Source organism: Carcharodon carcharias, chromosome 14, assembly GCF_017639515.1.
Source record: "Carcharodon carcharias isolate sCarCar2 chromosome 14, sCarCar2.pri, whole genome shotgun sequence".
In the NCBI taxonomy this organism is placed as follows: Eukaryota; Metazoa; Chordata; class Chondrichthyes; order Lamniformes; family Lamnidae; genus Carcharodon; species Carcharodon carcharias.
In genome coordinates, this window is record NC_054480.1 from 118,881,486 (window position 1) to 118,906,379 (window position 24,894).

The 24,894-nt window shown below is 41.0% G+C and overlaps 1 protein-coding gene across 4 annotated transcripts in view; it reads right to left on the reverse strand.

Annotated features, from left to right (window-relative positions):
- The window catches only part of LOC121287198 (ran-binding protein 3-like), a 110,735-nt gene extending 89,881 nt beyond the window's left edge, over positions 1–20,854 (reverse strand). For 3 of the 4 annotated variants that reach the window (XM_041204847.1, XM_041204849.1, XM_041204846.1), the window contains exons 1-2: positions 20,768–20,854; positions 14,930–14,988 (exon numbers count right to left, since the gene is read on the reverse strand). In XM_041204847.1, the coding sequence (XP_041060781.1) occupies positions 14,930–14,988; positions 20,768–20,789 (81 nt within the window). In that variant the 5' untranslated portion in view covers positions 20,790–20,854. Of the gene's footprint in view, positions 1–13,591; positions 13,707–14,929; positions 14,989–20,767 lie in introns of those variants that run through there. The other variant, XM_041204848.1, reaches the window with a different exon arrangement.
- Between the last annotated feature and the right edge of the window lie 4,040 nt (positions 20,855–24,894).

Sequence of the window (24,894 nt, forward strand, 5' to 3'; positions counted from 1 at the left end):
TAATAGTGCCCCTATCTTATTCCAGCTAGAATCAGCTATTAAACACAAGCTAGTGATCAAGCCTGGGATCTTGTTGGTCTGCATGGATCACCTATTCGCTAAGTAAACCTGATGAACCATTTGGGGGAAGTACATTTTAACACTTAAAATGTTAAGTGAGGCACATAGACAAATAGCAGATAGAAGAAACACCATGAACAGAAAAACAGAGAGGTTTATTTTCATTTAGACCTTAAGATGAAGTGACAAGTCCATACTAAAGAGTACCAATATAGAAGAGCAAATAATAGCAAGGTAAATCAGAGTACATTACATCAGACTTGAAAACTGGAGAAAGAAAAAGTGATCTTTATATTAAGTTCTTCAAAATGTTCTCTTGTTGAATCACGAGCACCTAAGGAAGGGTCAAAACTTAGCGAAAGATGCCAACAGCATTATAAAGAAGAGGAAAGGATACAAAGTAAGTGGCGAAGCCGTGGTTAGCTGTTAAAACTAATGGTTACACTTGCAAAAGATAAGGAAAATGGTGTTTTTGAATGACTGAAAAATAGATTTCCACAATCTAAGTGATGGGCAAGGAAAAGATCCAGGTATGATCTGGTCAGATCTAGCAACAGATCACTAGGCTAGTTCTACAATAAGGATGCTCAAACTTGAATCACACAGAATTGAGGGAGCAAAGATGGGGACTATAACAGGAGAAAAACAAGGTTAGGAGACAATTGTGGTTCAACTGGGGACAAGAATATTGAATGAAGTAAAGAGTGAAAGAGCAGTTAAGCAGAGGGATCTGGGAATTTGACAATGCATTGTAGGTGACTTGGGGAGACATTTTGCACAGATGGTTGCATTGAGATTAAAAGAGGTTAGTAAGATGGTGGGTGGTGGAGGAGAAGAGGATGTGGTCAGAAATGGTCTTGTCAATGATTGAGACTAAATGTGCAAAAGACACAAGATATAACAAAGTTGTGGAGATTGCAGAACATATAGGTAGGGGAGTTTAATGAAGTGTGAATTTAAGAGAAAGCACTGAATTTGCCCCCTGGAGATACGGAGCAAAGGGAGTTGAGATACAGAGACTGTAGTCACCAAGGATGAGGAAAGGCTTGGTACAGAGGCTAAGGAAAAAGAGAGTAGAGAGAAGATCTGGGGGAGAATGTCAATGTGGGCCTTAGAGCTTGTAGGTTATGCTGTTTTCAAATGAATGGCAAGAATGGAGGTGATGACATGATTAAAAGGGAAGCTGCTATAATGGAAAATTAGATGGATCAGGTGAAAAATATAGCCACAGGTGGACTTCTGGAATCTTTACTTAAACGGTGCAATGGTCATCATCATAAGCACTCCCTGAAGTAAACATTTTATGCTTCATCAACCCTTTCTTGTAAAAGAATTCTCCTAACCTCCCTCCTCATTCTCAGTGATAATTTTAGCTTGATTAGCTCTTGTCATTGATTCCCCAACTGTAAGAAACAGTCCTTCCCTATTCATTCCATAAAAGTCTTCATAAATTTTAAAGCAACTATTAAATCTTTTTTCTGTTTTCTCTGCATTCCAGTATCACCTCACCTCATGGTTAATTTCTAATGCCTAGCGTCATACTGGTGAATCCAAACTGTAATTGTTAGAAACGCTGGCTGGCTGTTCATCCAAATCGTGCAGTATCTTTCCATTGAGCACTTACTTCTTTTCTCCTAAATTGTATTATCTCACCCATATCGACATTAAATTTCATCTGTCAGCTATGCCCATTTCCTCTAATCTATGACTTCCTGGTATCTTCCTGCCTCATTGTGGTGGACCTTCTATTTGTGTCCTCAGCTAATTTTAATTGTGTTTCTTACATCCAATATATATTTATTAAATACACACACACGCATGTAAAAGTGAATCTAGCAAGCTCCTGAAGTATACCTTTTCCCAACCCTTCTCCAATCCGAGCAACACCCAGTTACTCTGCTTCCATCCCACCAACCAACTTTGTTACTATGCTACTACATTTCCTCTTGCATCACACACCTGGTGTGACAAAGCACTTCACCAAAAGTAATTAATTGGTTGAGAAGTACAGTTACTTTTGTTTTGTAAGCAATTTTGTAGCAGTAATAAAGAATGGATCATATTTGACTGTAGGTTAACAGTGCTCATCATTATTTATGGCCAAATTGGGCAGCAATTTCTCACGAGTACAGATGTACAGTTAAATATAAGAATCTGAAAGTTGTTGTCCTAGATGCACTGCCTTCTGTAAGCGGCATAAAAACTGCACTTCATCATCTGGATCTCCTTTCAAATGTACTGAATGGCATGAAGTTTCTGTACTGACATTGTAGATACTGACTAAACTCACCAAAACACTTAGGTTTGTCCATTCCAGTTTAAGTACCCTTCTAAGGGTGAGGTAAGTCTTAATTACTGCCAATCTCTCTAACAATGAAAATTAACTTTTACAAGGTGGGAACTCATTACTTTAGCTTTTAATTATTGGAGATTTTTTAACTTAAATAATTAAAATTCTGTCTCATGCATATCTTTCAGTCTTTTCTTCCTTCTCTTTATTTCGCTTTTTATGCCTGATATGGGATTGAATTTAGTACTCCAACATATACCCCCTTGTACTGACTCTGTGCTGCTCATTAATAATTCTTCAGTCTTTACAAACATAAGGAGCATAAGAACTAGGAGCAGCAGTAGGCAATTCAGCCCCTCGAACCTGCCCCGCCATTCAATAAAATATGCCGGATCTCATTTCGGCCTCAACTCCAATTTCAACTCTCCCCATAACCTTTCAACCCATTACTCATTAAAAATCTGTCTATCTCCTCAAATTTATTCAACATCCCGGCATCCACTGCACTCTGAGGTAGAGAATTCCGCAGGTTCATGACCCTTTGAGAAAAGTAATTCCTCCTCATCTCCGATTTAAATCTACCACCCCTTAGCCTAAAACTATGGCCTCGTTCTAGAATGCCCCACAAGGGGAAACATCCGCTCCACATCTACTTTGTCAATCCCCTTTAGCATCTCATATACCTCAATTAGATCTCCTCTCATCCTTCTAAACCCTAGCGAGTATAGGCCTAAACTGCTTAATCTCTCCTCATCAATCTAGTGAACCTCCCCTGAACCGCCTCCAATGCAACTACATCCTTCCTCAAGTAAGAGGGCCAAAACTGCGCACAGTATTCCAGATGCGGTTTCACCAATGCCTTGTACAGTTGCAACAACACTTCCCTATTTTTATACTCTATTCCTTCAGCAATAAATGCCAAAATTCCATTTGCCTTCCTTATTACCTGCTATACCTGCATACTAGCTGTCAGCGATTCATGCACGGACACCCAGATCCCTCTGCACTGAAGCATTCTGAAGTTTCTCTCCATTTAAATAATAAGTCACCTTTTTATTCTTCCAACCAAAATGGGTAACCTCACACTTATTCACGTTAAACTACATGTGCCAAATTTTGGCCCATTCACTTGACCTGCCTACATCCAAGATACACAGTTGTTCGTCCAATTCACAAGATCCCAGATGCTTTGTTGAGGGCACTGAACTGTTTGGCTGACAGCAACTTGCCATGCAAAAAGCCCGCAGAAAGTCGAACAGCAAGTGCAAGTCTTATGAACTCCACAGACTGTCATTCCATTGATACTCATCATTAACCCTGACCACCAAAGCAGCAACCTCCATGTACAGAACAAACATCTATGCTACAGGTTTCTTAGTTCAAATAACCACAAACATATTGTTTTGGAGGAATGCCAAGCTAAGCCAGTCAAGTTTGAGAGGAGTAGTAGAAGTTGTTATTCCAATTAATACAAGAAGCTCCTGGAATTAACTTGTTGCTGCTGAGCCACCAGGTGTAAATATGTGAATTAATTCACATATAGATTTGAGCACAAAATTGGAGCTGACACTTCAGTGTAACAGTGAGGGAGTGCTGTACTGTTGAAGGTGCTGTCTTTCAGATTGCCCTCTCAGGTGAACATTAAAGTTCCTGTGACAAGATCAGGGGAGTTTCCCTGGTGTCCTGATCAACATTTATCCCTCAACTGACTTCTCTAAAACAAGTTATCTGGTCATTATCTCACTAATGTTTGTAGGACCTGGTGTGCAAATTCCAAAATATACACATGTATAAATAAGGCTACAGGATTTCTATCTAGCATTATGTTCACCTTTTAAATGGAAATTGTGCACTCTCAGTACTATCTATAGATGCAACTGCTACACAGCCTGGTATAGGTGTTCTCAATGTATTTTCAGATGGGACAGTGTGATTAACTCAGCATTTCAATATGTAATAGATTACTAGATGCCCTGTGGCATTGCTTACATTGAGTCACAGTAAAAACTGTTTTAGTGGAATGATCATATAACGTAGGGAATAGCAGAGCCACTAATTTACAATGATAGAATAAGTAAAATTTGTTTTTTATGAAGGAACTACACTGCAATTTTTACTTATGTTTCTTGAAGCACTGAATTTTGCAATGGGCCCATTATTTTCTGAAAGCTGTGAGGGAATAACCTTTAAGTAATGAACCAGCAGGGGAGGGTTGGAACTAATGAAGAGATGGAGAGGATTTCTAAGTAGCAGGCAGCAGGGGTGAAGGAAATTTTAACGTTAATGAATAGTTAGAGCAATCATTTGGAGAAGGGCTGCAGAAAGAGGCATTTTCAAAGCAGGACTTGAGAAAAGGCCAGACTGCATCCAAGCTGGAGATACCAGGCTTCCAGCTGGCTGTCCAAGTTGCTATTGAAAAAAAAACAGGAGGCAACAAGTGCTGGAAAAGGTAGGACAACCATGCAGCAGGAATGTAACTTCACTGAGTCGAAGGGGGCTTAATGGGGAAGTGGATGCAATGGGGATGGATTTAGCAGGCAAAACGGAGATAGCTAATGAACTTACACTGCAGGCACTAGGCCTATTGCACAGCAGGGCATGGTCATTAAGGGGAGGGAGCAGGGCCAATGATTGATGCACCATGAAGAAAGCAACAGAAAGCCAGTGGAGTGGAAATGCCATTCCAAGCAGGAGTTTTTTCTCCTGTTCCAAAGGAAATGACAGGATCTCCTTTCTCTTCTATTGCTCCCAACCGAGGGTGGAGCTGGACTCTTGCATAGAAAGTGCCTTTGCAGAGAGAAAGAGAGAGAAGGCGGAATAGGGTGAAGAATATTAGATGCATAGTATGGTGAGGTGAGAAGCAGATCAGCCTCAGGTAAGGGGAGAGAGTCTGACCAGAGGTCTTCCAGGAAACACAAGCCAAGACATAGACTGAGTAGAGGGGAGGACATCAAGGGCAGAAAATGCAACGGCATTTTTATTATAAAACTCAGAAAATGGCTCCAGGCTGCAATTCTGGCTGTGCTTTGAAATACCAGTCAGCAGTAAAGCTGGATTTTATACGCAACAGCAGGTGTGAAAGTCAATTGACAATTTGGAATGGAGTACTCTATGAGTGTGGCATGGGACTGCTACAATTAGAGAAGCAGAAAAGCAAATTTATTACAACACATGAGCTTTTCTTCAACATAAGCTGAGGGAGATGTAGGTCTTGTAGGAGATACACCACTGACTCAAGGAAGTAATTGCATAACAAATTTAGAGGCAGTTTAGAGTATAAATATGGTTAAATGAAGTACAATCGAATGCACAGCAAAGTTAGAATTTCATTACATTCTAGATATATAGGTTACTGCAATAATAATAAACAAAGTGACATTTTTAGACTGTAAAAATACATGCAGCACAGCAGCAATTTGATAGTTGAAGAGGAAAAATTATGTAATAGGGAAAGTGCACTGTTTAGAAATTTGCCTTCAACAGGAGAGCCATCAATGCAAATTTCTCAAGATGCAAAGGGGTTTCAACTTAAAGACAGACTTTGGGAGTTGACTATTAATTTATAATCATCTCTTATTACATTGCTGAAGGATGCGTCTTCTAAAAAGATTGAGATTATGAACAATGGGGGCAGGGAGGGCCAACACAATTAATCACTTGCTTTCACCCTGCCTTTCTTTTCTGGCTACAATTCCCCACTCCACCACCTTTTAAGGTTATTGCCTTTTCTTTATTTCCATTGATTTTTAAAAATTTTTATTACACATGCACCCAAATCACCCAGCAAAAAGCAATATGAAGGGGCAGGAAAGAAACAACAAATGGGGTCAATTCAAAAATGCACAGAGGCAAAACACTGCAACTCAAAGCCAAGCTTAGGGACTCAAGTTTTAAGAAAACAAAGCAAGTCCAAGACCCCGGAGACTTTATAGTTGGAATTGAGTCAGGAGTTTGTGGCTTCAAGTCCCACTTCAGGACTTGAACACAAAAATCAAGGTTAATACTTCAACGCAGTACTGAGAGAGTGCTGCATTGTTGGACATGCCCCATTCTGGATGAGATGTTAGAGAATCCCTATCTGCCTTTCAGATGTATTTAAAGATCCCAATGGCACTACTTATTCCTGACATCCTGGTCAATATTTAACCCTCAACCAACATCACTAAAATTGATTACCTGGTATCACCATCCTGTTTGTGGGAGCTTGCTGCGTGAAAATTGGCTGTTGCATTTGCTATATTACAACAATAGCTAATGTCAAAAGTACTTAATTGGCTGTAAAGCACTTTGGAAGGTGCTATGGTCAGGAAAGGCGCTATACAAACGTAAATCTTTCTTTTTAGTCGGAGTTGTATATAGGCCCCTGGAAGCAGCTATGAAGAGATAGATCATATAATGGCAAAGGTTAGATAAGAATGTAGCAAAGGCGATGTGGTTTCAATGGAAGATTTTAACTTTCATATAGATTGAGATAAACAGGCTAGCTCATGTCAGAAAATTAGTGAAATTATTGAGTGAGTTCAGGATAGCTTTCTGCAACAAAACATCCTGGAATCACCAAGGGGCAGCTTGATCAGATTTAGTAACAAGTAATAAATCAGATTTAATTAATAGCCTAACAGTGTGAGAACATTTATCCATTAGCAATCATAATATGATGAGAGTTCATAGTGTTTGAAAGGGAGAAACACAAAACAGCTGCCAAGATTCTATACTTAGGCAAGACTGGCTTCAATGCAATAAAACAGAGACTGTCCACAGTAAACTGGCCACTAGTTAGAACATTGACAGATCATCAGTGAAGGTGATCAAAAAACTTATTGTGACACAGAACCAATTAGTACCTCTAAGGGGCAAAAGCTCCACTTTCAATAAAAATACAGCCATTGACAACTAAAAAGACAACAGACCAACATAAAACTAAATGAAAAAACATACAATAAAGCAAAAAAAATCCACAGACCCTCACAACTGGAAGAGATACAAAGAACAACAAAACATGATACAAACAGATAGAACAATAAAAGGGGAGGTATGAGAAAAATCAACACACAACTCATTTTAGGAAAAAGGAGTGATCAGGGTTAATGCGGGCCCCTTGAAAACCGACGACAGCGATTTTGTCAATGAAAATAAAGAAATGGCGGACACATTGAATTTATGTCGGTATTTATAGGAGGAAGAGGACAGCATAGCAGACATCCCAAAGAAGACAGCATAGCAGACATCCCAAAGAAACTAATATTGAATCGGGGTAGGGTACATTGATGGCTGCACAATGTTTAGTATCATTCGCAACACCTCAGAAAATGAAGTAGTCTGTGCCCTCAAGCAGCAACACCTGGACAATATTCAACTGATATGTGACAAGTAATATTCGTGCTACACATGGTAATGATCATTTCCAACTAGAAAGAGTCAAACTACCTCCCCTTGATATTCAATGGAAAACCCCACCTTCAACATCCTGGGATCACCACTGAACATAAGCCAACTGGACCAGTCACATACATATACTGGGGCTACAAAAGCAGTTCAGAGGCTGGGCATTCTGTGTTGAGTAACTCGCCTCGAACTCCCCAAAACCTTTCCAGTACCTACATGCTAAGAGTGTGATGGAATACTCTCCACTTGCATGCATGAGTGCAGCTCCAATAACATTCAAGAAGCTTGACACCATCCAGGACAAAGCAACCATCTTGATTGGCACCCACCACTTTAAGCATTTACTCTCTCCACCCCCAATGTACCATCTGCATTGTGTGTACCATCCACAATATACGTTACAGAAACTAACTCACCAAGGCTTCTTCAAAAACACCTTCCAAACTCTCAACCTCTACCACCTTGAAAAACAAGGGCAGCTAACGTATGGGAAAACCACCGCCTGCATGTGTCCCTCCAACTCATACATCACCCTGACTTGGAATTATATTGCCAATCCTTCATCATGACCAGGTCAAAATACCAGAACGCCTAACTTCACAGCAATGTGGGCGTATCCACAGTGCAAGAAAGTGGCTCACCACCACCTTCCCAAGAGCAATTAGGAATAGGTGATAAATGCTGGCATCACCAGAAACACCCACATTCCATGAACAAATAAAAATACACTTTCAGCTTAACAGAGAGAGGCAGCATAAATTTGTAAAGGATGGGTCATACTTGATGAATCTGGTTAAGTTTTTTGAAGAGGTGATTTAAGTAGTGGGCAAGGGAATGTCTATGTCTATAGACTTCCAGAAAGCATCCACTAAAGTCTCTCATGAGAGGCTGATAGATAAATTCATGGAATTTAAGTCAAATTATTTTACCTGCTTAGGAAACTGGCCGAGTGTCGGAAACAGAGAGAAGGAATAATGGGCAGATACTCTAATTGGCAGGATATGATTAGTGGTGTTCAGCATCGGTGTGGTGGGCCTAAACTATTAACTGTATTCAACAAGAACTTAGATGACAGGATAGAAAGTCACCTATCCAAGTTTGCCAATGACACAAAGATAGCCAGCACTCTAAGCAATGTAGATGGAAGCATAAAACTACAGAAAAATATTAATAGGTTATAGGCAAAACTGTGGAAAACAGAATTCAATGTAGGCAAATGTGAGGTAATCCACTTTCTAGATAGTAAAAGCTAAAAACAGTGGCGGTCCAAGATCCAAAAAGCCATGGAATACATGGAGGGGGTACGGGGGGTGCTTCATGTACATGGATCATTAAAATGTCTTGTTCAAGTATAGAAAATATTCATAAAGACATAAAGGTTAATGGAATGCAAGCCTTTATACTCAAAGGACTAGAATACAAATGGATAGAAGTTATGCTTCAGCTATTCAAAGTCCTGGTTAAACACACCTGGAAGTCTGTGAGCAATTCTAATCACCACACCTTATGGTGGATATATTGGTCTAGGAGAGAGTGCAGCACAGATTTACCAGATGATACCTGGACTCCAAGGGTTAAATTACAAGGAGAGATTGCACAAAGTTGCATTGCCTGGAATTTAGAAAGTTAAGAGTTAAGTTGATTGTGGTTTTCAAGATGTTAAGGGGTGTTGATAGATGAGATAAACTATTTCCATTGGTTGGGGAGACCAGGTCCAGGATGTAGTCTAAAAATTAGAGTCAGGCCTTTCAGGACTGAAGTGAAGAAACATGCAAAAGGTGGCAGAAGTTTGGAATTCTCTTTCAGCAAACAGCAGTTGGTGCAAGGTCAATTGTAAATCTGAGATTAATAGATTTATATTAACCAAAGCTGTTAGGGGGTATGGGGCAGAGGCAGGTATATAGATTAGGTCACAGATCAACCGTGATCATCGAACAGTAGAACAGATTTGAGGGGCTAAATGTTGTTTGATGAAAAGTGCTTTCTGTACTGGAAGACCGAACATGTGGCTTTATTGGTTTTTCAACGACTCTCGTTGAAATTAGGTTAGAAACAATTTTAAGCCTAAGTGACAGGATGGATAGGGAACAATTATGACTGCTCAAAGAAACTGGTCATTTTTCCTAAATGGGAACTTTTTGAGAGACAGTGGAATGAATTGGTTTCTTTTTAGTGAATGTTCAGTTACAAACTCTGAAATGAAAGCTTAATAGTTTAGTCACCAAATAGTTAACTGACTAAATGCAAATTAAACAACAGCAATAGGTTAGCTCTTGGGATGTGAACCATCTGTTGGAAATGGTGTTACACTCGGTGTTAGTTCTACGCCACTGAAGTCTGCACTGCTTCTGAACCAAATCCCTCAATTGTCAAATTTTCCATGTATTATGTAAATCTGCCTGTAAAATTCATACTCATTATATTTTTAAAGCCCAGAATGCCCAGCAAAATCTCAGGCAGTTAATAATAACAGCAGAATGGGGGTGGTTGCATGGCTAAATAATAATGCACAACTGAATGTGTGGAGTAGCACTGGCATACTATCAGAATTTAGCAGAATTGAAACAGACTCTTAATGGATCACAATACTCCAGTGGGGGGCACTAAGATTTCAGGGATTAACAACACAAAGTATATGGTGAAAGAGTCTCATGGTCTGTCAGAACCAGGGTGGAGAGAGGAATATGTGTCAGGTTTAAAAAGCATTGGGGCGGGGTGGGTTGGTCTTGAATCTCAAAGCGTGGGGAATTGGTTCTTGGTGTTTAAGAACATGGCCACCTTCTAAATTTTCAGAGAAGTTGCAGGCCCGAATAAAAGAGGAATACCAATTTCTATCAATACTGGATGCAAAGGGTCCAGGCGCCTACAAAATGGTGTGGGAAGGAGCAGTGAATTTTGAACCACTGGGTGCAAAATTTTCTGGAGTATGGAGTAGGGACTAGAAAGAAATGGGGTCCTGTGGGCTGGGCAGTCTCAGATTGCCAGCAAGTAGGTTTTGGGTTTCAAGAAGACAGAGAGGAGCTCGTGTCAGTAATGGGGATGAGGTTCTGGTGCCTTTAGTATCATATTGTGGATGCCAAGCTCAGAATACACAGAATTCTTAGCCTCTGAGCAGTTCTGCTAGTCACAGCATGTATGTGGCTGGTCAAGTTGAGTTTCTCGATTTACATGGCGAGGGTCTCCTTGATGGTAAGCCTTTGAAGGTTATGGGGAAGTAGTTGAACTCTCTCTTGTTTGGGATCGTCATTGCTTACTTATTTGGCACAAACGTTACTTGTTACTTGAGTCCAAGCCTGTGGTCCAGGTCTTGTTGCAGGTGGGCATGGACTGCTACATGTTCTGAGGAAATGGAGCTGAACACTGTGCAATTAGCAACAGTTCCACTTCTGATCTGGTCAACTCCCAGAAACAGCAAATGACCAGATAATCTATCCTTGTTAAGTAGACTGACTGATAAATATTGGCCAAGACACCAAATAATTCCATCACTCCACTTCGTAACAGTGCCTTTGGATCTTTTACATTCACCCGAGAACATCCCTTGCGAAAATCAGCACCTCCCTTTAAGGGAATCCCACCCTGCAGTTTAAAAGTCCCTTTGTGATTCTTAATAAAAAAACAAATTTACTTAATGCCTAAGGGAAGAAGAAAAAGTTAAGTAATGGTTAGGTATAGCTGCAATTCTTACAGTTTAAAAACAATTAAGTGTGACAAAATCGTAACTGAAAAAGTAAGAAGTGTGGCAAAACAGGAAATTCCACAAAGCTGTTACACTTGGACTCCAAGGATTAAAATGAGAGGACAGATTACACAAACTTTGTTACTTTGGCATATACCAGCTACAATGGAATGTTCCTAGTCTAACAGCCTGTTTTGGCTGTCATAAAAGCCTGTGATACTCAAAATAATGTTTTGAAACTGCATGCAGTTGCAGGCTCTGGGCACTGGGTGATGCCAAAGAACAGCTTTTCATCTCCTCAGCCAGACTTGCTGTGTCATCTTAAAAGCAAAATACTGCAGTTGCTGGAAATCTGAAGTTAAAACAGAAAGTGCTGGAAATACTCAGCAGGTCTAGAAGCATCTGTGGAAAGAGAAACAGAGTTAACATTTTCAATCGAATATGTCTCTTTCACTCTTCACAGATGTGGCTAGAGCTGCTGAGTATTTCCAGCATTTCGTTTTTATTGCAGTCATTTTTTTAAACCATGCAAGGCAACTGTGTAAGGTTAACAGATTAGCTTGCATTTCATCAATTTAAACTTTTTAAAAACAATGATTGGCTCTGCTTCTCCACAGCACAAAAGATCTATTCATTTTTTTGCTCAAAAGTCAGCTCTGGTCCTTTTTGTTACAATGTGCATGTGAAGTAGAGGGTGTGGTTCAGTTGCTGATCCCCATCTTACTGCAGGACCATGGTATTGAGGGGTTGGGGACATGCTGGTGCACAGTTGAGCGTGATTGAAGTTTTAGCACCAAAGTAAAATAAGCACACTAACACGTGCATTTGAGCAACACAATATAATGATGCTGTCATGCAATGCCACACAATGAGGTGTGATCCAACTGTGATTTTCCATGCAACAATTTCTTAATTTCTCAAGAAGAAATGAAACTAGCATTCAGCACCTCTTGCATCACTGCAGATTTATAATATTCTCTACCTTCCCCTATGCTGTCCTCTATCCTCTCTCCATCACCACCAACCATCCCCAAACCATACATAACATTTTATCCACCCAAAAGACTTCCTCCTCATGTACTCTCTCTTCCAAAATCATTCTTTTCCTTCTTCTCTCTTATCCTCACAATATACACAATAACCTTCTCCTCATCCCTTCCACTCGCCAAACACTATCGCTTTTACATTTACTCTTGTCCCTCATTCTTGGACTTTCCAACAGCCTGTACTTACCATATTTGCTCTTGATCTGGTGTAAATTCTCTTTAGCTCTCCGCTTGTGCACACATTCTCACCTGAAGCATTTCTATCCAGCTTTTCTATACCTGCATCTCTCAGGAACTCCCTCTACCCCTTGTCCACAATCCTCCTCTTACCCCACCCACTTCATTCCCATCACATTTTTGAATTCTCCTCTCCTGCATCCTCTCCTTTATTTTACATTCGCAACCCTCCTTCTCATAAACACTCTTTTGCTATCACACGTTAACTCTCCTGATGTATCCCTTCTGCAACAACTTGTATTTATATAACACTTTAATGTAAAACAAACATGCCATGGTGCTTCAGATAGGCATAGGAAATTTAATGCCACACCCAGAAAGGGGAAGATTAAGAGGCTTAACTGAAAGCTTGGTCAAAGATAGAAATCTTGGGAAGGAGGAGTGGCGTGCAGGTTTTAATAGGGACTTCCAGAGAATAGGACACATGTGGATGATAGTTCTGCTTCCAGCGGTTGGACAAAGGAATGAGATGGTCCACAAAACGCAAAAGTTAAAGCAACAGAAATTCTGAGGTGCAAGGGGGAAGAGAATTCATGGCTGGAATGAGATTTCATTGATGAGGCAGGCAAGGGCATGGAGAAATTTGAAGGCAAGGACAATAATATTAAATTGAACACCTTGGGGGGCAGGCATCTAATGTAGGGATCTCTGCAAAGATAAGCAACGGGAGAGGAGAATTTATTGTAGTGGAATAGGAGATAGGAAATTTATGAAGAATAGAGGCAAGGAGACCAGCACAGACATCAAAAAATAGGCTAAAATAGACAATATTGCAGGGGTGAAAGTAAATCATCTTCATGAATAAACTTAACAAGGTTATTCAGGACATCAAGATTATGAAAGGTGTCTTTCAGCCCAAGACAGTGGCCAGAAAAAAATGCTATCAATACGAACATTTGTGGCAGATGTTGAAGTCAATGGTTTCAGTGTTCTCAATGTTGACCTGATAAAAGTTGTGACTCATCCAAGACTAGATGTCAGATAGGCATTCCTACAGTAGTCCATGGAACTGATGGAGAGATGGAGCTGGGTGTCACTGGCAAACAAGTGTGAAAGCTGAGCCCATATAATGCATTGTTCTCTCTCTCTCTCTTATGCGCTCATTCTGTCCCATTTCCTGCTCATGTACTTTCCCCTTTCCTTTGCCTCTCTCCAGAAATAAAAAGGTAGTAGGTTTGACAACACCAGAGAAGGAATAAATTAGTCAGGCCATTTTATAAATAGCTATGTTCAGGACAACGTCATGTCTAACTTTTTAACAAGGTTACTTTCTAGAGGACATGATAGCAAAATAGATTAATGAAGTGGCCACTGACTCTGGGACTTTATGCACTGGAGACTGACAATATTAAAGTCTGCTTGCTTTCTGAAATGAATTTGAGACAGTCTAAATCTTACCCTAAAGCTATCACAGGCATCCAAAATAGGCAAGTGATCCACATCCCAATGATGATGTCGCATATTGGGAGAGTACATAAGTTCACTATTTCTATTTTTAAAAAGGGGCCACATTAAAGTGATTTTCTCATTCCTCAACTTGGTGTAACTCCTATAGATGTTTTAAACAATACTAACTTGAAAGCCATTTTAATATCAGTCCAGGTTTTTGATAACATTTAATCTTACTACTTATAAAGCCATTTGAATCTCTTGATACATCGCTATCTCATTAACAACACGTTTTTGCAAAACATATATATATCTGATTTCATGAGTTCAAATTGCAATTCAACCAGAATTTACTGTCCGCTACCACTCACAAGGACATTTAGAGGTGGATGTTTGTTTCATGAATTTTCAACACCTCAAGATTTAAATCACTCTGGTAAACCATCCAGTCCCCTGAACCTTCTTGATGCATTACTACCTTAAAACACACACTACATCGCCACTCCTTCAAGTCTCGCATCTTCAACCAGTACCAATACAGGTGGTAATTTAAAAAAATACAAAATTCACAAGTATCAAGCAAGGTTAGAGATTAAGAAAAAAATACACTACACTAGATAGTCGATGTCTGAAACAGGCTTCAGAAATGTGAGTTAATTTGGGCTTAATTGGCACCTTTAAAATGAGATCTAGATTGCTATATGTTGAGATGGGATATTTTCTGAGCAAACTGTTTTCAACTTTAAAATTCTTAGAAGACAACTAAAGTATAATTCAAACTCGGAACAATGCTATTTCACAAAACGTAATATTGTGAAACAAATACTGGGGTAAAATCCTTACCTTCTGTCCTTTCTCGTTTTTTTGAAATACAAAAACAGGTGGAGCAATGGCAGGTTTCTCTGTGAACAAAGAACAAACAATAAATTAGTATGCACATTTTAATCACAACTGCTTTTCTCCAACAAGATGAAAACTACAGAAATATTCAGTCTGGCACACTCATTTGCACTCAAGCTCTCTGACACACATCTGTACTCCCTTCCCTCACACACCCCAGCCGCCTCAATCTCTCACATACACTTTCCACTCACCCTTACACTCTATGCATTCCCATATACTATTCCAAACACTCTGCCTATGTGCTCTCTCACACACTTCAAATGTATTATTCTCACATCCTCACTCTCGGACTCCCCTCAGGTCCAGTCACTCAACCCATAAAAATGCTCCTCACACACAGTTCACACTACCCACTCAAAGAGCACAGCCCCATAAGCTACACCACCCTCGCATACATATGGTCTCAGTTAAGGACACACAAATCTCATGCTCTATCAGATATGCATCCTCCTTCACGCTCACGCTCACTCATTTTCATATACATTTCCCTTGTACAGTTTCTTACTTTCATGTGTAAATAGTCAATCTCTCATACACACTCTTGGCACACAGAGTCAGGTACACCCTTCCTTCATGCTCTCTCTCTCACGAGTCACAAAAATACTTCTCATGTATGACTGCTCCACCGCAGTCACACTATTTCCTACACATCCCCATGACATGCACTCACACATTCCCATCCTGTGTGGGGGTCTCTCATCCACACCGCTCTTTCACACATGCTCTCATCACTTTCATTCACACTTTTCTTACACTCACACAAACATGTAGTGCCAGAGCCACACAAACACTCCCTGTTCAGGTATGCCCAGTCTCACACAAAAATATTCCCTTTATTCTCACTCACCCATTCCCCTTGGATGCATTCCCCTACATCCTCCAACCTCCTGAATGTGCCTCTATCACTCACTAACACACACAACTGCTTTTGTGCGCGCACACACGAACTGCTCAAAGATATAAACCATCTCAAGAGCTTGCACGAACTCTCAATTCCCTCATATGTATTCTCACTGTACATACACCTGCTGATACTCTCACAATTTCCTCATGTGTTCTTATCTGAATGTTCATCATGCTTTTTTACATATTATTTATTGCACACACACTCATAATAGAAGCTCTGCATTCAAGTATTCCATCTTCTTCACACTGCTCCTCACAAACACTATTATACTCAGATACACATCAGTCTGGCACTCACTCACACTCATCTCAGTCTCTCTCAAAAAATCCACTCATCATCTCAGTTTCTTTCCCACACTCCACTCTCATTTTCACAGACACGCGTGCTATGGCACACACAATCCTTCAGGCTCTCTTCATCTTTCACACAATGCATAATGCGCACAACCCTCATGCACATGTTTACACACACACTTTTTGCACATACTGTAACTAACACACCTGCATTCAAAACATTTATGGAATATTGGCCTTTTTAAGGGTATTGGAAAACAAGTGAGGCAATGGTGCTCAAGTTGTACAGAACCTCGGTCAGGCCACATCTGGAGGTCTCTGTTCAGTTTTGGGTACCTCAGGAAAAGATTAATTGGCCTTGTCAAAATAGAGTACAGTGTCACCGTGGAATGACAAAGCACAGAAGGAGGCCATTCAGCCAATCATGACTGTGTTTGATCATAACAACTCACTGTGCAAAAAACCTATTTCTTCATGTCGCCTATTATGTTTTCCTAATGCTTAAATTTGTGTCCTCTGGTTACTGACTCTCCTACTACTGGAAACAGCTTACCCTCATTTATTCAATAAAAAAAACCCTTGTGACTTTGAATGCCTCTATCAAATCTCTTCTAAACCTTCTCTTCTCCAAGGAGAACAGTCCCGGTTTTTCTAGCTCCTCCACGTAATTGAATTCCTTCATTCCCCTAACACAATTGCAGCAAATTTCCTCAGCACCCTCTCCAGGGTTTTGATAATCTTCGCAAAATATAGTGCCCAGAATTGGACACAATACTCCAGCTGGGGCTCCACCAGTGTTTAGTATAACCTCTCTGTTCTTGTACTCTAGGAGGGTGAAATTGGTATACGCCAGCAAAATAGCCTGGTAGCAAATCAGCAGCCAATATTTCACAGCGTTACTTTTTACTTTCCATTGACTTGGAAAATTCTACCAAGTCTTTTCATTTCAAAGCAAGTAAAACCAAGTGAGACTAGGAAACGAGTCACCAAAAAGAGACTGAGCTATCGTTTTATGAACTTCAGTGGAAAGCTGATAGGGTGCAGTGTAGAATCAGCTCGCAATTCACAACAAGCCTGTTTCACACTGCTGGTGTAGACCAATTTAATCTCCTATGCATCTGTTAATAAAGCAAAAGATGCCCTATACCTTTTTAACAGTCTTACCAACTTCTTTTGCCACTGTCAATGCACACACTACGAGTTCTCATTCTAATATTAAGGCTATGCTCCCATATCCTCAACTGCTCAACTCTCAGCTATATAAATGTTCACCTTAAAGCTGAAAACATTAAGAAGAGATTTGATTGGTGTTCAGAATCATGAATAGTTTAAAATAAATAAAAGGAGGAACTGCTTGCAGGAGCAGAAGGGTCAGTTACCACAGAACACAAATTTAAGGTGTTTGGCACAAAAACCAGAGGCTACATGGTGAAAGCTTTTTTTTTAAATGCAGAGTTGTTGAGACCTGGAATGGACTGCCTGATTAGCTTGTAGAAGAAGATTGAACAGTAACATTCAAAAGAGAATTGAGTAAATACTTGAACAAATAAAATTTGGAGGGCAATGGAGAAAGAGAAGGGGAGCAGGATTAACTGAATAGTTCTGTGAAAGGCCCAGCAGAGGCATGATGGTCTAAATGACTGCCTTCTGTACAGTATCATTGTGATTCGATTCTAGGATTCTTTCAGCTGTCTCCATTAACTGAAGAACTGAATCAAGTTAATCAAAAAGATTTTTCTTTAACAACTCTGTGCTGCCTTACATTTATTAGCACATATTTTTCCACGTGCCAATTAACTTCATTCCAGATTATTGTCGCTAAAGGTTGCCTCACCACCATCATTAGGCTGACTAGCTAGTAGATGCCGGGTTTATCCCTTCCGCCTTTTTTGAACAGGGGTGTAACATTTGCAATTCTCCATTCATCCAGCATTACCCCCATATCCAGGCAGAATTGGATGATTGTGGCCAGAGCCTCTACAATCTCCATCTTTACTTTACCTCCAGAAGGAAATCGCCTTTTTGTTCCCTCATTGGCACCAACTTTGGCTATCCCTTTACTATTGTAAATATATAAAAGACTTTTGGGCTCTCTTTTATGTTACCTGTTAATTTATTCTCATACACTATCTTCCATGGGTATATGAGCATCGCTGACAAAGCCAGCACTTGTTACCCAGGCCAGCACTTGTTGCCCATCCCTTATTGCCCATGAGGTGGAGGTGATGAGCTGCTTTCTTGAATCACTGCAGTCACCAAGTGTAAGGGAATCCACAGTATTATCAGGAAGAGAGTTCCACGTTTTTGCCCCAGTGGTAAAGAAACGACAAAATAGTTCCAAGTCAGGACGGTGTGTGACTTGGAAGCGAACTTGCAGGTGATGATGTTGCCACATTTGCTGTCCTTGTTTATCTAGGTGGTAGAGGTCACAGGTGTGGAAGGTGCTGTCGAAGGGGGCTTGACGAGTTGTTGCAGAGCGTCCTGTATTTGGTACATGCTGCTGCCACTGTCCATCGGTGGTGGAGGGGGTACCAATCAGCGGGCTGCTTTGTCCTGGATGTCAAGTTTCTTGAATGTTGCTGGAGCTGCACTCATTCAGGCAAGTGGAGAGTATTCCATGACACTCCTGACTTATGCATTGTAGTGCCATTGAATGTCAAAGGGAGATGGTCATTGCCTGGCACTTAAATTATTTTCCATTTATCAACCCAAGCCTGAATATTGTCCGGATGTTGCCACATATGGATGCGGACTGCTTCAGTATCTGGAGTTGCAAACGATACAGAACGCTGTGTAATCATCAACAAACATCCCTACTTCTGACCTTATGATGGAAGAAAGGTCATTGATGAAGCAGCTGCAGATGGTTGGGGCCAAGGCACCAACATGAGGAATTTCTGCAGCGAGGTCCTCAGGCTGAGATAAAGGCCTCCAATGACCACTATCATTTTCTTTTGTTCTAGATGTGACTCCAACCAGCTCTCCTGATTTTTTTTTTTTTAAGTTCCCCCATGCCTTTTGGTTTGGATCTCTACTCAATTATGAAGCTGATATTTATGATCAGCCTCCTTTTCCCACTTCACCTCAATCTCTTCTCTTTAGTCATCCAGGGTCCGTTAGCTTTGGATGTCCTTCCTCTCCCCTTTGAGAAAGTTCTGGTGGAGAGGAGACAAAATCTCCTCTCTAATGGCTTCCCAATGCTCATTTATGATGTTATTGGGAAAAAATGATTAAATTATGAAGACAGGTTGCATATTGGTTTCATTTAGTAGGTTGAAGAGTGATCTGAAAAAGGTCTTTAAAATGAGTAAGACCTAATATGATAGGTACAGAGAAATTATTTCCTCCAGTAGGGGAATTCCGAATACAAGATAATAACCTCAAAATTAGAATTAGGTCACTTTGGAGTGAATTTAGCTAGCATTTTATCCCCCTCGAATACAATGGGTATTGAGAAAACATGGAACTATCTTTTGCAAAATCCTAGGTTGAGTCATTGAAATGTTCACAGTTGAGATCAACAGAATTTTGTTGATAGGAATTCAAGGGACATGCAAAAAAGGCTGGTAAATGGAGTTGAAACATACTGTAATCTGTAGAACAAGCACAAGAAACTAAACATCCTATGATTTCTGCACTATAAAACTCACCAGCCCTTTCATATTCTCTGTGCCTTTTTAATATGCCACTCTAACTGCCGCTAAGTCTCTTTACTGCACCTACATCCACTCTTCTCTGCCCTCTACCCATCATACATTCTGTTTCACCCTGATCACCCCCACCCTTATGTTTCATTCCCCTCCACCCTGATTTTCCCCTGTTCCTCCAGCCTGTTCTTGCCCACTCCCCAATCTCTACTGCCCTCTATCCTGAGCACCCATTCCCCTCACTTCACCCATATTCACACCATCCCATCTACATCCTGATCACACAGTCCCCTCAGTCCAATTCCACCTCATCTCTCACGACCTTCATTCTGATCACACCCTCTCCTCCACCCCCCACCCTGATCAGGAGCTCCTACCCTCATTCTCCCCCTTAATCCTCCCCCTCCACGCTGCTCTTCCTCCCTCCACGTTTCCCTGGTTGTTCTCTCCCCTCCGCCCTGATCGCTTTCTCTCTTCCATCCTTTTTTCTCCCCATCACTTTCAGTCCTTTCTACCTAACCCTTCATTTCCTATATCTCCCTCTCGAACACGTCCCTTTCTCGTTTTCAGTTTTAAGGTGGTCCAGTCTCTTTCCGTTCCTCACTCTTTACGTCCAACAGACTTATTCTCTCTTTTTTATATCCTATTCCTCCCTCTTGTATCTATCCAACCGAATATTCCCATCTGTTTTTGTTGTTATTGATTTGTTTGGCGCTCTGGTAGCTCACTGAGGCCTGGTTAGCCGGTGTTTTGTTGTGGGTGTGTGCGCCCCGTTCCTCCCCCTTCTCTAGCCATTCAGTGAAGAGCGACACTGGATTGAGCATGAGGCAGACACCGACACCGCCACTGTACACATCCTGGATTAAGAAGCTGAACTCCCGCCTCGCTGCTGCCGCGTCCTACTAGTCCGTTGCCGTTTTCACTTGCTTACCTTCGTTTGCCAGATCCGCCATTTTAGGATTCTCCGCGTCCCCACAATCCTTCGCGAACGGAAGGTAACTATGCGCATGCGGCTTATTCTGGCCGCGCCACTTTAGGGTATTGGTGAACATTACGCGTGCGCATTTGATGCTGTTCGCTGGGGGGGGGGGGGGGGGGGTGTGGGCGGGGCCAACTGTCGTTGGATAGTCTCCTGAATACGCGTGCGCACTTGATGCTAATCGTTGGAGGTAGGTGGAAAGGCGGGGCTAACTGTCCTTGATGGACATTCCCCTCGGATGCGCATGCGCTGCCTGCAGAATGTTGGCTTGGTGATGGTGATGGTGCGGGAGTTCAGGGATTATCCTTGGGGAGGTGCTTGTTTGTAAATTCGTCACCGGGCAGTGGCGGCTTCATGAGTGATGGACGGTAAAGGAATGGGAACAATTCGGTTGTCCTTGCCAGACAGCAGTGCGCATGCGCGTCAGCATGGTGAGCCTGGTTTGGTCTGTAACTCATTCTGTTTTAGGGAGTTATTGTTGGACAGGTCACTCTGCCCATACAAGCAATGCGCTCCAAATGCTGGAAATCGGAAGTAATAACAGTAAATGCTGCATATGGCAGTTCTGGTGCATCTGTGAAGAGAATAACATGATGAAAGGCCATTGACCATAAAAGTTAACTCTTTTTGTCTTGCTGCAATGATGCTGCCAGACCTGCTGAATATTTGCAGCATTGTCTATTTTTATCAGAGTGAGTAGGTTGGAAGGCACGCATCCTCTGTCTGCAGACATCCATTGACTTTGAATAGGATGTTCAACATCAGGCTGGCCTATTTTGTTTGCCCACTGTTTACAGTCTCATCTGATTATGATATGTCACAGGAATTCCATTTCAGATATCATTAATCATTTAGAGTCATAGAATGGTTACAGCATAGAAAGACACCATTCGGCCCATCATGTCTCTACAAGAGCAACCCACCAAGTTCCACTCTCCTGCCTTTCCTTTGTAGTCCTGCAAATGTTCTCTCTTCTGTGACTCTATGAACTGCAGCTCAATGTGGAAGCAGATACATATAAAAACAATGGTTGTTAGATGAATCTCTTGATATGTATATTGTCCAAGCTTAATATTACCAAGAGAATGAAGTGTTGTTTGGTCTGGAAGAATTTCAGTTGGAAAGGCTGAGATCAATCAAGGAAAGTCAGCACCAATTTGTAAAGGGAAGGTCACGTCTGACTAACTGGATTGCATTTTCTGAGGAGGTAACTAGTAGCGTTGATGAGGGAAGTGCAATGGATGTGGTCGACATGAATTTTAGCAAGGCTTTTGACAAGGTTCCGCATGGCAGGCTGGTCAAAAAACTAAAAGCCCTTGGAATCCAAAGGAGTGTGGCAAATTAGATCTAAAATTGGCTTAGTGCTACAAGGCAAAGGGTAATAGTTGACGCCAGGAAGGGTAATGTTTTTTGTGCCTGGAAGACCTGTGGGGATCCGCAGGGCTCGGTGCTCAGTCCTTGCTCTTTGCAGTTTATATTAATAATTTAGACTCTAAAGTAGGGGGCATGATAAAGAAATTTGCAGATGATACAAAAATTGGCCTTGTGCTAGACAGTGAGGAGGAAAGCTTTCAACTGCAGGAAAACATAGAGCTCCCTTCTGTCCCTATTACTAGCCAGAATTACATATGTGCTCTACCCACAGACACATGGCAAAGGACAATGGAAATTCAATTAGCAATAATTCCATCTTTTAAAATCTCAGTGCACTATCTTGCTACAATTTTACATAAACTAGCTATAGTTGTTTGGTAATACAGATTTAGGCTCTATTGTAGGGGGCATGATAAAGAAGTTTGCAGATGATAAAAAAATTGGTCATGTGCTTGACAGTGAGGAGGAAAGCTTTAGACTGCAGGAAAATAGGGAATGCATTTTGGGAGGTGCAACAAGGAAAGGGAATATACAGTAAAGGGGAGGATACTGAGTAGTGTGGAGGAACAGAGGGACCTTGGGTTGCATATGCACACACAAATCCTTAAATATCAATAAAGTGGTTTAGAAGCATATTACATGCTTTCCTTTATTAGTGGAGGCATAGAATCTAAGCTCAGGGAGGTTATGCTAGAATCGTATACTAAACTAATTAAACTACAACTTGAGTACTGTGTACGGTTTTGGTCATTGCATTACAGGAAAGCTGTGATTACATTGAAGGGATGCAAAGAATATTTACAAGTCTGTTGTCAGGACTGGAAAAATTTAGTTATGATGAAAGATGGGATAGGCTGGGGCTGTTTTGCTTCAAACAAAGAAGGTAAAGTGGTGAATTAATTGAGGTGTATAAAATCATGAGGAGCCTGGATAGAGTAAATATGGATGAGCTATTTATTAGAGGGGTCAAAAACCAGGGGGCAGAGATTTAAAGAAATTGATAGAAGAATAAGAGGCAAGGTGAAGAAACATTTTTTCACTCAGTGGTAGGAACATGGAACTCACTGCCTGAAAAGATGGTAGGGCAGAAACTCTCACAACATTTAAAAAGAATTTGGATGTCTACTTGAAGAACCGTGACCTGCAGGGCTATGGGCCTGCTGCAGCAAGGTGGGATTAGTCTGGGGAATTCTTCATCAGGCACCATGGGCATAATGGACCAAATGGGCTCCTATGTTGTAAATTTTCTATGATTTTTAACTGTAACTATACCTTCTGCAATCAAGCAAAATCCTGCTGAATTGATTTCCCACTATCTATTCCCTACATATAAATAAACCTGGCAGTCACTGTCCCTATTCCTTGTCAGAATTACATACATGCTCTACCCATAAACACATGGCAAAGGACAATGGAAATCCAATTAGCCATAGTTCCATCTTTTAAAATCTCAGTGCACTATCTAGCTACAATTTTGCATAAACTAGATATAGTTGTTTGATAGTACAGAACTTGAGTATTGCCAGAAAAAAGAGACATGTCTAAGCTTTTCGTCTTGCACTCATCAGGACACTCACAAGAAAACTGATATAAGGTGGAAAACAACAATTTATACTGTGAGTGGAGAGTGCTGATTGGTTGGCAAGTGGTGTTGCCATGGAGAATGTACCACTGATGGTGACTGACAGTTAACTGCCAAGCATTGTTTGAAAATTAAACCAGGTAGCTTGACCCTGATTGGTCAAGGCGTTGCCCTGAGGAATGAGTCAGCAAATGGCTGTCACTTATCTTGTTTAGCTGAAACAGGCACAATGTGTATTCTTGTTCTTTCTGTCTACAAAGAACAGGGCCCTGTGTATTAATATATGTAGTTTCCAGTACATGCAAATGTGCCATATTCTGAGCCTGACTGACAATTTTAAATTGGTTGTCAGCGTAATTCTTGGCACATTGAGGATCATTTAGCAAATGTTGTCCAATCACAGAATCTTATCTAATGCTGGACACTGTGCTTTAAGTTTTGCAATCAGGGTTTGGTCTGTACCCTGCCCTTTCTGAACAGCAGCTGGGACATGCTATTTGATACTATTCGCCAGTTTTGGGACGTACAGCCTACATAGCTACCATCACACTGGCACTGAAATTCATATACCACATTACTCATTTGTGTGATAGGCAGACATCTTTTTGGCTTGATAGCAGCATCCTGTTAGTGATGAATACCACTCGTGTTGCTGCTGAATAGGAGCAGCGTAAAACAGCTAGCTTCACCTGTTGCTCAAATTTTTGAGATAGGGTAATCTGAGGTAGACTGTGCACTTTTCGGGGCTGGGAGTGACAGCCTTAGGCCTGTTCATGAGTTTGCGTGATATACATTGCAAAATGATCTGATCAGGGTAGCCATTATCCCGCAGGATGCCTTTGATGCGCCCTATTTCAGCATCAAGCTTGCATGGTGAGCAAATGGCTCGGGCCCTATTTACAAAGTTGCTGATAAGACCAATCTTATAGCGTGTGGAACTATAAGAATCCTAATGCATATATTGACCAGTGAATGTAAGCTTGTGGTAGACCATGGTAGAGAATCACCTGGCAGATTTCTCAACTAGTATGTCAAGGAAGGGGAGTTAATTTGACTGCTCCATTTCATAGGTGAATTTGAGCACAGAATAGAGCCCATTAAGTCATGTAAGAAAATTGTCACA